This window comes from Dromiciops gliroides, chromosome 2, assembly GCF_019393635.1.
Source record: "Dromiciops gliroides isolate mDroGli1 chromosome 2, mDroGli1.pri, whole genome shotgun sequence".
Classification (NCBI taxonomy): domain Eukaryota; kingdom Metazoa; phylum Chordata; class Mammalia; order Microbiotheria; family Microbiotheriidae; genus Dromiciops; species Dromiciops gliroides.
Genome location: NC_057862.1, coordinates 98,177,215 through 98,191,388, shown reverse-complemented (window position 1 = coordinate 98,191,388; position 14,174 = coordinate 98,177,215). Strand labels below are relative to the sequence as shown.

Genomic DNA, 14,174 nt, shown 5'->3' with positions numbered 1-14,174 from the left:
CCCTACTTTTAGTGCCTTCCCTCTGAGTTTACCTCCCATTCACCCTTTGTAAATCTTGTATGTGCATGGTTGTCTCTATGTAGTCTCCCCCATCAGAATGCAAGGCCTTTCTTTCCATCTCCAGAATTTAGCGTAATGCCTTACACATTAAAGTACTTAATAAATTTCTTCTAACTCACTGACTGGGGGGTTCCTATACTAATGAAATCAAAGCCCAACTGTTCTCTCTCTTCCTTTCCTCTCTTTCAAGGAAACAGGGCAGATCATTTCCTGCATCTCTCACTTTTTTCATCTTCGGTAGAGAGATGATGATGGTAACGATGATAGTAATGCTAATAATACTTTACTGATTTCAGAGGGCTGCTTGAGGCTAACAATCAGTTAATATTATTGAGAGTAGATGGATAAAGTAGAAACATTTACTATAATACTTAAAGGATCTGTGATTTCATCTTTGTGAGAATTCCCTCCATGGACAAAGACCTCAACTCCTCTTTTGCCTTAGCAGCAAATTGTCAAAAGCTGTTATGGTGAGAAAAAAGAAATCATCACCTGGAGACCAACCTTCCTATGATGAGCTTCTCCAAGCTTAGCTAGGTCAGTCCTCGGACAGCAGGCTTGTGACACATCACTGGCTGGTATTCAAAGCCTTTCTAGCTTGGTGGGACCTGGGAGAGCTTGTCCATCCTTAGCAGAGTCTTTGAGAACCTAGGGTGGCCCACTGTACATCTAAGTAGGGCCTTAGGGTACTTTGCTGTATAAATGCCAGTTAGGAAAAGAAGTTATTCTTGTTGTTATTAGTTTTTTTGTTGTTTTGTTTTTTGTTTTTGTGGGGCAATGGGGGTTAAGTGACTTGCCCAGGGTCACACAGCTAGTAAGTGTCAAGTGTCTGAGGCCAGATGTGAACCCAGGTCCTCCTGACTCCAGGGCCGGTGCTTTATCCACTGTGCCACCTAGCTGCCCCACCTTGTTGTTATTAGTAACAATAACTTTGTTCTTTTAACAAATAACATCCGGGGCAGCTAGGTGGCGCAGTGGATAGAGCACCAGCCCTGGAGTCAGGAGTACCCGAGTTCAAATTTGGCCTCAGACACTTAACACTTACTAGCTGTGTGACCCTGGGCAAGTCACTTAACCCCAATTGCCTCACTAAAAAAAAAACAACAAGAACAACAACAAAAAACCAAATAACATCCTCTATCTTTGGCATGCTTCCACAAGTGGAAAGGCCTATTCAGCATTATTTATTTCGTTATCAGGGACTTTTGTTATTTGGCTAAGGATGACTCATTACGGCACCTCCTGTGTGCCCTTGACCCCTAACATGGGTGCATCTTAAATGACCTGAAGCCATAAATCCAAATAAAAACCCAATTAGGCCAAATCATCAGGGGGAGCAGGGGTGGTTATTTCTCTTAGCAATGGGTAGTTGGATGGGAGGGGGTAGGGAGACTCTGGGTGCTTTTGAGAAGATCTGCAAAAGGAAGACATGGTTTTGTTTGGGTCAGAAGAGTACTTTTACATCTCCATCCATTTGACAAGGCAGCCACTGAAGATAACAGAAGAGATAACAGGATATCTGTGTGGGGTAAGGGCAGAGGGGCACCATTCAGACAGGAATCAACTGAGCTAGGTTCTACACCTCAGTTCTGCCAACCCTCATCCCTCCTGAGCCTCAGTGTTCCTCATCTGAAAAACAAGATGGTCTCCACCATCCTTTGTAGCTCTAATATTGTATGATTCTATAGCACTTAGGAGAGCATTTATCTGAACAAAAGCCTGTTTCTGAATTGTACTTGGCCTGACAAAGGACAAAAATGGTTGACCAAAATCCCAGTGGCATAAGGTATAATAAACTGTACCCAGTCAAATTCTTTTTTTTTTTCGGCAGGGAAATGAGGGTTAAGTGACTTGCCCAGGGTCACACAGCTCCCAGTCAAATTCTTAACAAATAAATGCTACCCTACAGATCCCTCCATTCAAAGATGCTTGCCAAAGATGCTAGGAAGTTATTTTTTAAAGCAATCAAATTAAAGAGCACATGACATGAATGTAATATTTGCCTTTAAGAAAAAAAAATCTTTTAATTTTTAGACTCTTCCAATACAGATTGACATCTTCTGGACAATTTATAATCTGAGAAAATTGCCTTGCCCAGTGTCACACAGTATGTGGCAGAGTCAGGAAATGAATTTGTGTCTTCCTTACTTCAAGACCAGCTTTCAATCTACTATGTTATGTCATGCATAAGAGGGGCTATAATTGGCAAATATACACAATGTTAAACATTTGAAGATGATGGAGTGTGGGGAATTATTTTCCATCACCACCCTCCTACACAAAAGTTTAAATTTTGATAAGCTTTGTAGGGGAAAATAGCCTCTTTTCTCTAAAATAAAATCTGGGTAAATTTTTTAAAAAATTTAATTTTCTAGCAGGACAGATTGGTCCATGTGGTAGACTGAGGAGAGAAGGATGTCTGTGAGTCACTGTCTTGAATAACACAGCTAATAATAAACTGGGAAAAGATTTTCTAGAGACTAACCCATACAGCTATTAGATTTTTTTTTTAATGGCCAGAGCATTAATAGATAGATGTCGGAGGCAGATAGGTGGCACAGTGGATAAAGCACTGGCCCTAGATTTAGAAGGACCCGAGTTAAAATCCAGCCTCAGACACTTGACACTAGCTGTGTGACCCTGGGCAAGTCACTTAACCCTCATTGCCCCCCCCCAAAAAAAAATCTTAAAAAAAAAAATAGATGTCAAAACAGAAAGTATGTCCAGAGAGATCTATGTGGAGCTCAGTACAGGTTTGATCATTTAATCAATGGCCTGGATAATAAAACTGAGAAATATGTACTGAATGGCCAGATTATACATTAGCCTGTTGAAAACAAATGAAAGCTAGTCCCCAGGATGCCAAGAAGGGAGGCAGCAGAGCATGGCAGAGTGTTGGATCTGTAGAGAGGGGACCCTGGTTCGCCCCTCAGCTTGGCGACTGACCCTCATCTCTCTCTCTGGGCCTGAGTTTCTTCATCTGTAAAATGAGGGGAGACTGGATCTTCTCTAAGGTGTCTTCCCAGTCTAAATCCTATAGGGCTCAAAGTCCTCTGTAAGACCCACTCAAAGGAAGCCCCTGTGGCCTGCCCCTCGAATCCAGCCACAATGAATGAAAAAGCATTAAGTCCTGATTATGTGCTGGGCTCGCTGTACTTATCACTGAGGATACAGAAACAAATAAAGCAGAACAATCTTCAAGTGTCCTCCTTTCTCCATGTCCTTATGGTCTTTTATTTGTACTTCTTTTGTGAACTTGCCAAGTTCATTTCTGTTTTATAATTAATATGACTTATCTTTCCTGCTGGACTGCTAGACTTCCTTGAGGGCAGGAACTATGTTGTTTTCATTTTTCCCCCCACAGTGCCTATGATACATAGTTAGCACTATGGGACTGGGTTCAAAGGCATGTCTTTAATGGTTCCGTGACAACCTTGAAGGAGGTCTACAGTGGAGTGCCTTGGGAATCTATGCTTGGCATCGGGCTCCTCAACGTTTACTCTACAATAATTTATTAGGTGCCTACTAAGTGCCAGGTGCTATGTTAAGTACTAAGAATACAAAGACAAAAACATCAATAATTTTAAAGGCACAGATGCCACTCATAACAAATTTGAAGATGACACACAACTAGGTAGATAACAGACTTGAGATTTTTTAAAAATCTTGACAGGGTAGAACATTAGGCTGAATTTAACAAGATGAAATCCTATAGGGATAGATACTTGGGTCTTATACTTGGGTCAAGAAATTGACTTCTCAAGTATAAGATAAGGGGAGGCATAGTTTTATATATCTAAATACATGTATACATATATTTTTTACTTATATATTATTTATTATGTGATCATCTCTCATATTTACATATATAATTATATATTATGTATAATAAACATATGTTGGCAGATAGATTGGTTGATCTATCAATATGGGTGTTTTCACGGGTGCTCAATATGAGTTGAGATTGTGATATGGCAACTTCTACTCCTTAAAGAAAGTGAACATGACCTTGGTATGTGTTAGGAAAGGCATGGCTTCCAGGAATAAAGAAGTAATAGTGCGGGGGCAGCTAGGTGGCGCAGCAGATAAAGCACTGGCCCTGGATTCAGGAGGACGCGAGTTCAAATTTGGCCTCAGACACTTGACACATACTAGCTGTGTGACCCTGGGAAAGTCACTTTACCCTCATTGCCCCAGAAAAAAAAAGAAGTAATAGTCCTATAGTTCTGGCCCTAGTCAGACAACTTCCAGACTAGTATATTCGATTCTGGGCACCACACTTTTGGGAAGGCACTGATGAGCTGGAGAATGTACAGCAGAAGGATGGTGAAGGTCTTTGACTCTATTCCATATAAGGATCAGCTGAAGGAACTGGTGATGTTTACTTAGCCTAGAGAAGACTTAAGAATGATATTGTAGCTGTCTTCAAGGACTTGAAAGGCTATTGGGAAAGGATAGGGACTGAATTGTGATTTCACTGGTAGAGGGAATTTCTAGATGAGCAATCTCTCTCTTCCAATGCAGATTGGCACCTTCCAGATAATTTATAACCTGAGAAAATTGCCTTGCCCAGTGTCACACAGTATGTGGCAGAGTCAGGAAATGAATCTGGGTCTTCCTTGCTTCTAGACCAGCTTTTAATCTACTATGTCATGTCATGTATAAGAGGGACTATAACTGTTCTGTTTCATCCCAGGAGGTCAAAACTGAGAACAATGGGTGAAAGTTGCAAAGGGGGAAATTGGTGTTAGGAGGGACTTGCAAACAATGAGAACTACTCAAAAGTGGACTGGAATGCTTCGGGAGGTAGTGAGGGGGTGCCCCTTCATCGCAGTTCAAAGAAAGGCCTAACGTCCTACTTGTTGGAAATGTTGTTATAGGGATTCCTTTGGGGGTTGTGTTGAGCTAGATGGGTTCTGAGGCCCCTTCTCACTCTGAAATTCTGATTCTCTGATCAATAAATATATGTTCAATTTAAATTGTTAGGGTGCTGATTTTGTATACAACATAAAAAAGGCCCAGAGATCACTTTGGATAAAGGTCAACTGCACGTTAGCAACAAGATCCTAGTTTTACCAAGTAGGCACTACATTGGGATCACTGAGACCATTCAGAATGTGGTCACTTTTCTGTCATAAGATTACTTTGCTGTACACAGCAGATGTGTTCCCAAAAGGTTGTAATGATTGGAATGACGCCACCTGCTGGAGACTTACTGTAGAAAAGCTCCGCCATGAACTGAAGGTCTTTGAGGGCAAGACCAGGAGTCTTTTCTTTGGCATCAGGAAGTGACGTTTGCTTGTGGGAGGAAGAAGGGGGGAGCCGGGCGCTCTGTCTTGCTCTCTTTTCCTGAGGACTCTGGTGGAGAAAGCAGCTAGAAATGCGTTCTCCTTTTAATAGATAGGAATCTAGGCCTTTCTCTCTCTCTTTACCAAATTCTTATTCTCCTTAATAAATGCTTAAAAGTCTAACTCTTGCTAAAGCTTATAATTTATTGGCGACCACTCATTAGATATTTTAGACAGACTAGCAAGAATTTTAGCCCTTAACAAGGTTATAAGTAAATTCAAGGATTTTAACTCAGTTCATAATTTGAATGAACAAGGTTAACAGCTATCTAAAGGAGTGTCATGTAAAATCCTTTATAAAGTGAATAACTATTTGGTAACTTGTCTTCTTTGCAATCTGAATCTTCACATCCTGTACTGGAATTCTTTAAAGTGAAGTTCACAAATACTCAGTATTGCTCAGATGACTTATAACAAGAAATCTTAGGAAATATACACAGAGTGCTGTGAAAAATTTCAGAAGATCAAGGGCTGCAAATATGGCTGGAGGTTGGGTTAAGGTAAAGGAACTAGAATGGTGCTGCCCCAAGAAGACTCAGGGGGATACAATGAGTTTCATGCATATGAAGCGCCCTTTCACAGGAGATGAAAACAATCTCCCCTAAGAACAGAACAAGAGATGAGAAAGTGGCCTTCATTAAGTCCCAGCTTGGGAGATTTAGACTAAACATAAGGAAAAACTTCCCAAGAGGGGTGGTCATGGATTGAGGTATTTCCTTCTCTGAAAGATTCTCACCTCCTAGGAAAGTTTCAGTCAGGTTTTGCCAAGAAGGCAGGGAGATGGATAAATTCTCTTTTACTAGCCCAAAGATTTGAATATATTTTTAAAGTAAAGAAGCAAAGCAAAACAAAAATCCTTGAAAATTACCATCTTCTTCCCTCTTGAAAAACACCTAGAAGTTCAGGGTTTTGTGGTTTTCCATGCCTCCAAACCATGTTTCCCTGAACTTCCTTTTCTGCCTCAGGTCATGGTTACACCAGTAACTTTTCCAGAGTAAACACACTAAACCACAAAAGCCAGTCACTGCAAAGAATAGCTTATTTGAAAACTGTCTGCTGCTCTAAGGAACTGGCACTTTTACTAATGAGACTAAAAAAATGCCTCACCCACCAAGACTCCTTACTAATATGCAGACAATTATTCTTTATATCTAGACTAAATCCCTCAAGCTAAAGTTTAAGCCAATTACTATTTTGCTCTTTGATCAACTAAGTAAGCAGTTAAAAAAATCCTACTATGCGCTGGACACTGGGGTGAATAGCACAAAAGTGAGATGATTCCTGCCCTCAAGGAGCGTAAATTCTACTCTAACACATTATATACTCTGCAATTCGCCAACTTGCCTCCCCCTACCCAAACCTGTATCACCACAAACCCGTACTTTTTCTGCTATACAAAGCAAAGATTATCTGGGAATGGAAAGATGATTCCACAAATAATCTTTTCCTTCCCATAAGACTTCAAAAAAGGAAGGAGCACCCTCAGGAAAGGATGACTCAGGACTCACTGCTGGTCTTCGTGTAGAGCCGAAGAAGGTCTGTAAGGAAGCTCTTCTTCACCACAGCAGTGCTACTCAGGTTCTCCTTGTCAAGGATCTTCAAAAAGGCATCCAGTTCTGTAAGCAGCTGTTCTAGGGCTAAAAGAAAAACAAAGGGCAAGAAACAAATTTAACAACAGTGTAAAAGAATGGCACCGCGGGATGGTGAAAGTCAGAATGGTACACTGAAAGGAGGGGTAGAATAAGTCAGGCCCTAGTCCTGACATTGTCACTCTGTGATCTTGGGGTGAGAATCTTCATGTCTCTCTGTGCCTCAGTTCCTAATAACAACAATTTGTCTGAGACAAGATTCCAAGTCTTGTTCTCTATCCACCACATCATCTACCTGTAAACGAAGGGATCCATTCCAGCTCTAAACTTTCTCTGATTCTAAGTTTGGGTCTGGTTTGGTAATATGAAGGAGACAGCAAGAGAATCCCTCAACCTAATCACCTCTGGATTACAAACTACCACAGGGATCCTGGTGTAAGAAAAAAGAATTGCTAGTCTAGTCCTGACCACTAGGTGGCATGTAATTGCAGGAAAGTCAATGACAATAAACACCTAACAGGTTTTGGGAGGTTGTGGCATTAGAACCTAGAAATCTTGGAATGCTAAGACTTGGAAATGCCCTTAGAGATTGCCTCGGGCAACCCCTTGCCCCAAAACACACACATTTTACAGATAGGAGAAATGGGGCTCCTTAGAACTCATGGTATTTAATATGATCTTTCCTTTTCTTCATAATTTATACAACTAAATACCACATACTAAATAATAAATACCACATGAAATATTAAAACCTTCCTTCCCCAGAGAATCTGAATGAATGCAGCCCGATACTTGTACAGATGACTCATTCTCATCCTCAAAGTAAAATGCAATCACTTTTTCATCACCTGGAAGACTTGTTTGTTCACCACTGCATTTATTAGATCAGAGGTAAACCAGGCTTCTCTGAATTTGAAGGACAAGAATTCATTTTTACTAGAGCTCAGACTAGATGCTAGGGAGAAATTGGCACTTTCATGCAGGAAAAAGGATAGACAATGAAGTCTCACAGTAGTTGAAAGCTTCTGTGAGCATCCTTCTTGGGCACTTTTAAAAGTGATCAACAAGAGGCAGAATGGTTCTAGTGTAGAGATGATACTAAGTTAGGCTATGGCATGATATGCCAACCTACTAGGGATAAACCATGAATATACCAGGCATGAGTATGTTGTTCATTGTGTATTTCCTTCATGACTGACAAAATATTCCCCCCAAATCTTATTAGTGCAGTAACTTAGAACTTCACTAAGATTTGTGAGACCAAAGAATGCTAACTTTTTTTTTTAATATCTCCACTGCTTTGATCATTTTAAATGCCATTAAAGTTTAATCACCATTAAAGCTTAGAACTGCAATAAGAATTCTGGGACACCTTGTATATTATCTGCTCATAAATGTTTAACATGCATCTCTATGTCAGGTACTATACTGAACAATTTGATCCTCATAGCCTTGGGAGAAAGGCAAATTGGGTATCAGAAAAGTAAAATTAATGAAACATTTAATAAGTATTTACTATGGGGAAAGCACTATGCTAAATACTGGGGATACCAATAGAAAAGTATAACTGTGCCTGTCTTCAGAGTTCACATTCTAATAGGCAGTCCTCACATACAGAAGGTTTTTGCTACAAGCCTGATAGAAAAAGCCCATGGTCCTTAGGTTGCTATAGCAAAGCAGATGTTAATTCTTCTTTAATGTCATTTTTACTGATAAAAAGATACTACTTCCTGATGTAGGTCGGCTTGACAGTGCCAAGGAATTTGGGACAAGATCTTTCTTTTCTGGCTCTTTAGTAACTATGACTGTACTCCCTGCAGGAACAGTAGACTGCCTGCGTCTCCAAGAGGGCTGCCTTCCAGAGTGATGGCCATGGGTACCAGGCTGCAAATGCCTTGTCCAAAGTCCCTTTGAAGAATGATTTTAGCTTCTAACTACTTCCTTCCCCCTTCCCCCTTTCCTGGAACTCCATGCTCCAAGGTAAGGCATTTCATTCTCTTCTGATGCATCTCATAAGCTCATAGAATGTTACAGCTGGATAAGACCTTAAAGGTCATCTAATCTGGTGGTTCTCAACATTTTTCAGTTCCTATACTCACTGGCCTTGAGGAAACCTTCCTATACCTCTTATTCAATATGAAAGGAAATTAAAGTCTAAAGTTCACAAAGCATATGCATGTGAAAAATAGATTCATTTCAATATGATAACTTTTGAACAAATATTCCCCATTTCCTCTTTTTTTTTTTTTTAAAGTGAGGCAATTGGGGTTAAGTGACTTGCCCAGGGTCACACAACTAGTAATTGTTAAGTGTCCGAGGCCAGATTTGAACCCAGGTACTCCTGACTCCAGGGTCGGTGCTCTATCCACTGTGCCACCTAGCTGCCCCATCCCCATTTCCTCTTGACGAGTTTCTCACCCCTGGGTTCCCAACCATGGTCCAAGTCAAGAAAACCTCATATAATAACAATTCCCTCATCATATAATACAATTGTCTCTTCATTTTTTTAGGAAACTGAGGCTCTACTGTCTTGGGCATTTAGGCTCTCTCTCTGATTCTGTGTTCTGTATTTCTGAATTTGCTACAGTAAGTGGCTCTCTGGCCCAGATTTGCAACTTCTATGGTTAAGGAAGACAGTCTAGGGTATAATGTGAAGATCAGTTCAGTGCCTCTTTTCTATGTCTGTCATCCACTTCTCTACCTGTTTTCCTCCTCACTTTGCCTATGCCTTAATCCTGTAAGTGGCATGCATAAATAATTTTTTTCTATCCTTTTAGTGGTAAAACATATTCATTCATATTTATTGAACACCTACAGAGGGGTTGCTGAGCCCTGTTGTTAAGAAGGTGCCCCACTGACCACCACACCTCAGAAGCTAGGCTGGAGCTGTATCTAGTAAGGGTCAGTATAAGGGAATCGGTTTTTTTTTTTGGGGGGGGGGAGGCAATGAGGGTTAAGTGACTTGCCCAGGGTCACACACCTAGTAAGTGTTGAGCATTTGAGGCCAGATTTGAACTCAGGTCTGTCCTGAATCCAGGGCTGGTACTTTATCCACTGCATCACCTAGCTGCCCCTAGTTTAAGGGAAATTCATATCTGCAGATCAATAAAGGTTTTGCAACTCCCAGGATTAGAGTGTTGTTTGGGAGCACTTTAAGGTTAAGTGACCTGCCCAGGATCACACAGCCAGCATGTGTCAGAGGTGGCAACTCCACCAAGGTCTCTTGGGCCCCAGGGTGATCCTCTGTCCACTCTGCTTGGATGGTTCTCATGCAGGGCTTAATAGTTTCCACTGTATTTGCAATTTACAGAAACCAGAGCATCAGGGCTCCTTTTAAAACCCTCTCTTCATGCATCTCATTGAGGGAAGAAACCATCATCCTTTCTTGACCCAAAAGGAATGCCTCCATGGCCTGTTTCTATTCAGATGTCTCTTTGATCTTAGTGGGATAGTTTGCTTCTGAACTTGATACCTGCAAAAATAAACTCTCCCTGAAATGAATATCTCCATTCATTCCAGTAGGTCGGGAGGGTTGGGGGTGGGGAGGGAACACAGGAACGTGGGAACAGAGGAGGGGAAGAGCAATTTGTATGTTTCAATAAGAAAGCAGTGATAAAGGGAGAAAATGTGAACAACAACAAATTTGGACTCAGGGTGTTTGAGAAGAACCTAACTGGTCTCTGGTATGAATATGAAGAGAAAAACAACTCATTCTGGAAAGGCTGAATATGAATATACAGAGAAATATCAGTGGTCAGCTGTTTCTCATATTCATTCTCTTTCTCTCATCGAATATAAATAGCAAACCTAAAAGACTGAATTCTATCTCTGAGTTATCAGAGTTCAGGGAATTTACTTCTATCAGTTCAAACCAGGGGGAAGAATTTCTTTTAAAGAGGCCTAAAGTGAACTGTGGAAAATAATGGGCAGCAGAATCGATGATGACTGTTATTATCTCAAGAGCAGAATAGATAATAAGGGCACCAAACATAAAGCAAGAAAAAAAAGTAATCCTAGCCAGTAGCTGGTTCATCTCTTCTTCAGTGTCAGGGGGCACTGCCATTAGTTCCCCCCTTTTAAAAAAAAATTCATTTCAAAGTCTTTAACTTGTATTTAAAGTTTTTCAAGCCCTATATCTAACCAAAGCCTGCTAGGAGTATCAAAGTAGCATCAAGAAGTAAAATAGTCTTGTTCAGCCAAAAACTAGAGGCTAAATGCAAACAACAAGCATCCATTTCAAAAATGCCTTTATAACAATCTTAGTTAACTTTAAACTGGCTTTGTTTTGTGATGCTAAGAAGTCTGGCATAAAGTAGGCACTTAATAAATATTTACTGAATCCAATGTATACTTAGCCCTGAGAAGAATTCAAGAGAAACATGAGAGGTTTACCATCTTAAGAAACTGTCGAGGGGGCAGCTAGATGGCAAAGTGGTTAAAGCACTGGCCCTGGATTCAGGAGTACCTGAGTTCAAAGCCGACCTCAGACACTTGACACTTACTAGCTGTGTGACCCTGGGCAAGTCACTTAACCCCCATTGCCCCGCCAAAAAAAAAAAAAAAGAAACTGGCGATCTTGAAGAGAAGACCAATACATGAGGAATAATTCCTGGATAAAACAACAAAGTATATAAGCCACTACTTAGGGGTTCCAGCAAAGTGGAAAGAGCCATGAACTAGGAGTCAGGGACACCTAGGTCTTATTCCACAAATCACTGTAGTTCAATACAATTTACTTTACAAAGGTAATACCCAGCAGAGGCAGGATTTCAACCCTGGTCCTATTTCCAAAGGCAGTATACAACGCTCACTTTCTAAAATGTATTTTTCACAACTGGGGCTGGGACAGGGTGGGGAGAGCAGGGAATGGGCAGGAGTAAATAGCATGTGATCCCCCTTTTTATATATGAGGAGACTGAGGTATAGAGGGGGTAATTAGACTTACTCATAGTCATACAACTAGTTTGTCTCTGAGCTGGGATATGACTTCAAGCCCAGGGCTGCTTTACCTCTAACATTCTATAAATAACAAAACTGCATGGGGTACTCTAGACCAGAGGCATCAAATTCACTGCGGGGGGGGGGGGGGGGGGGGGGGGGGGGGGGGCCAGTGACCAACCAACCAGTCAACTCTTCAGTATGACCTGAACCAAATTAAAGTGTAATGAGGAATTGTTTAACAAAACTTTAAAAACCTCAACAACACAAACACTGTTGATTTGTAGTTTTGTAAGTCAATATGCCTGTTGCCCAAAGGGATCTTTCCATTTCCATTGGAGTTTGACACTGCTGACCCAGGAATTCAAAATTCAGTGGCTGGCTGGAGCAGGTTGGGGAAGTCTTCATGGAGACAGTGGGGCTGAAATGAGGTCTTGAAGGAAAGGCAAAGTTTGAAAGGATGTTTGGTTTTTAGATATTTGGGAATTTGGGGGGTGGGGATTGAAAACACTCAAAGAGCTGAAGAACAGCACAAAACTGTGGACTTTGGACATAAAGGACCCAGATTCAAATCCCACCTGTCATTTCCTGTGTGACCTTAGACAAGTCACACTCTTGGGATCTCGTCCTCAATTGTAAAATGAGGTCCTCTCTAGATCTGTAAGATGAGGTTCCCTTTGATGTCCCTTCTAGATAGAGGTCTGTGATCCATGCTCCTAAGACTGATGGGATAAAACTAGGTTTAAAAAAAAATGGGAGGAAAACCAGGGGGGAAAAAAACCCTTTGATTTGAATTCAACTAGACTGGGTACGCTAAAGGGAAGGTTTCTCTCTCCTGAAGACCAGATCAGAGCAAAAATGGGAATCAGAGCCTATGAAATCCTCTCAAGCTTTTTAAGATTTCCCTATTCCTTCTAACACACATTGTTTTTATACAAACAAAAACTGAAACAGTTTCTTTCCCCCTCGACCTGACCAGCACATTCCTGAGACTAACTTCCTAAAAGCTGCCTTTTCCAGTAACCCTACCTAATTCCTGCAAAACAACCAGCTGCCCACGTGATACTAAGCACAGAAGCCAGAAACTTGGAGCTTGCAAGGAGGGCCTTTTTTCTTCTCTTGGGTTGGAACTCAGACACTGGATGACACATGAGCAGCTCCACACACGACTTCTTGGCAACAGACACTGATGGTCTTCACAAAGGAGAAGGGAAACCTTCCAAGGACATATTTGTAGTCTGGTCACTGCAAGGATGATTGTGTGAGACCCAAACAGCTGATTAGGCAGATTCCCCTGATTTAGGGGAAAATGGGAGGAAATTAACTCTTCCTCAGTCTTCCTCACTGGGCTTCCTGAAGCTCTGATTTACCAGGCCAAGGGATAGTGGAGATTAGCCTCAGATCTCAGTCTATAAAAATCACTAAATAATGACACCTGCTAGTAATTTTAAAAAGGGTCTTCTGTACTCTTCCTTCCTTTCAGCTTTGCCCTTGAGTGAAGGTCAAGAAATTAATGCTTTTCTGACAGCAGGCAACTCGATGTCATGCTTCGTTCTTGCTTCCCTGCTTTGAAATGCTTCTTTCTTATATGAGACAGAAGAAAAAAAAAAACCTCATTTGGTACAGCCACAAACCACCCTCTCCTCCCATTACCTCCTTCACTCCAGTTTTCATTTGTCTTGATTTATTAGTCCATAGAGATTAAACCTAATAATTTTGGGGTCACATGAGATTTATTACAAACACTACTTAGGTCCCAACCAGCTTTCAAGGACAACTTCTGTCTTAGCAAATAAAGGCTTGAATCCCAACCTCAAGTCCGAGTTTGACAGAGTCTGGTTGGTTCAGATCAGGTCTAAACTTACTGGTAAGACAAGACTGGTCTGAAGACAGGAGCTATACAAGCACAGTAACTTCCACAGATCACCTTGCTCTATAAAGCCGCTTGGAAGTGTTGAAAAATTTTTGTTAGTGGTCTAGAGTCACAGAGCCTGGATTTAAATTCTGAATGCTGCTTACTTTGCAACCTTGGGCAAGTTACTTAACCTCTCTGGATCTCATCTATAAAATGAGGAGGTTGGACTAAAGGAACTTTGAGATCTCTTCCAGCTCTAAATTTATGGCCCTATAACCTTAATTTCTTAACCGGGGGCTATTATCCAGCGCAGTAGAGCAATGGACCCGGAGTCAAGAACCTCAAATCCTGCCCCAGACACTCAGTAGTCATGTAGCTCTAGGC

General features: G+C 41.1%; 1 protein-coding gene across 4 annotated transcripts in view; it reads right to left on the bottom strand.

The window, feature by feature from the left end:
• The window catches only part of AFAP1L2 (actin filament associated protein 1 like 2), a 143,392-nt gene that overhangs the window by 53,666 nt on the left and 75,552 nt on the right, over positions 1 to 14,174 (bottom strand). For all 4 annotated transcript variants that reach the window (XM_043984691.1, XM_043984692.1, XM_043984693.1 and 1 more), the window contains one exon: positions 6,917 to 7,045. In XM_043984691.1, coding sequence (XP_043840626.1) covers positions 6,917 to 7,045 — 129 coding nt within the window. The remainder of the gene's footprint in view (positions 1 to 6,916; positions 7,046 to 14,174) is intronic.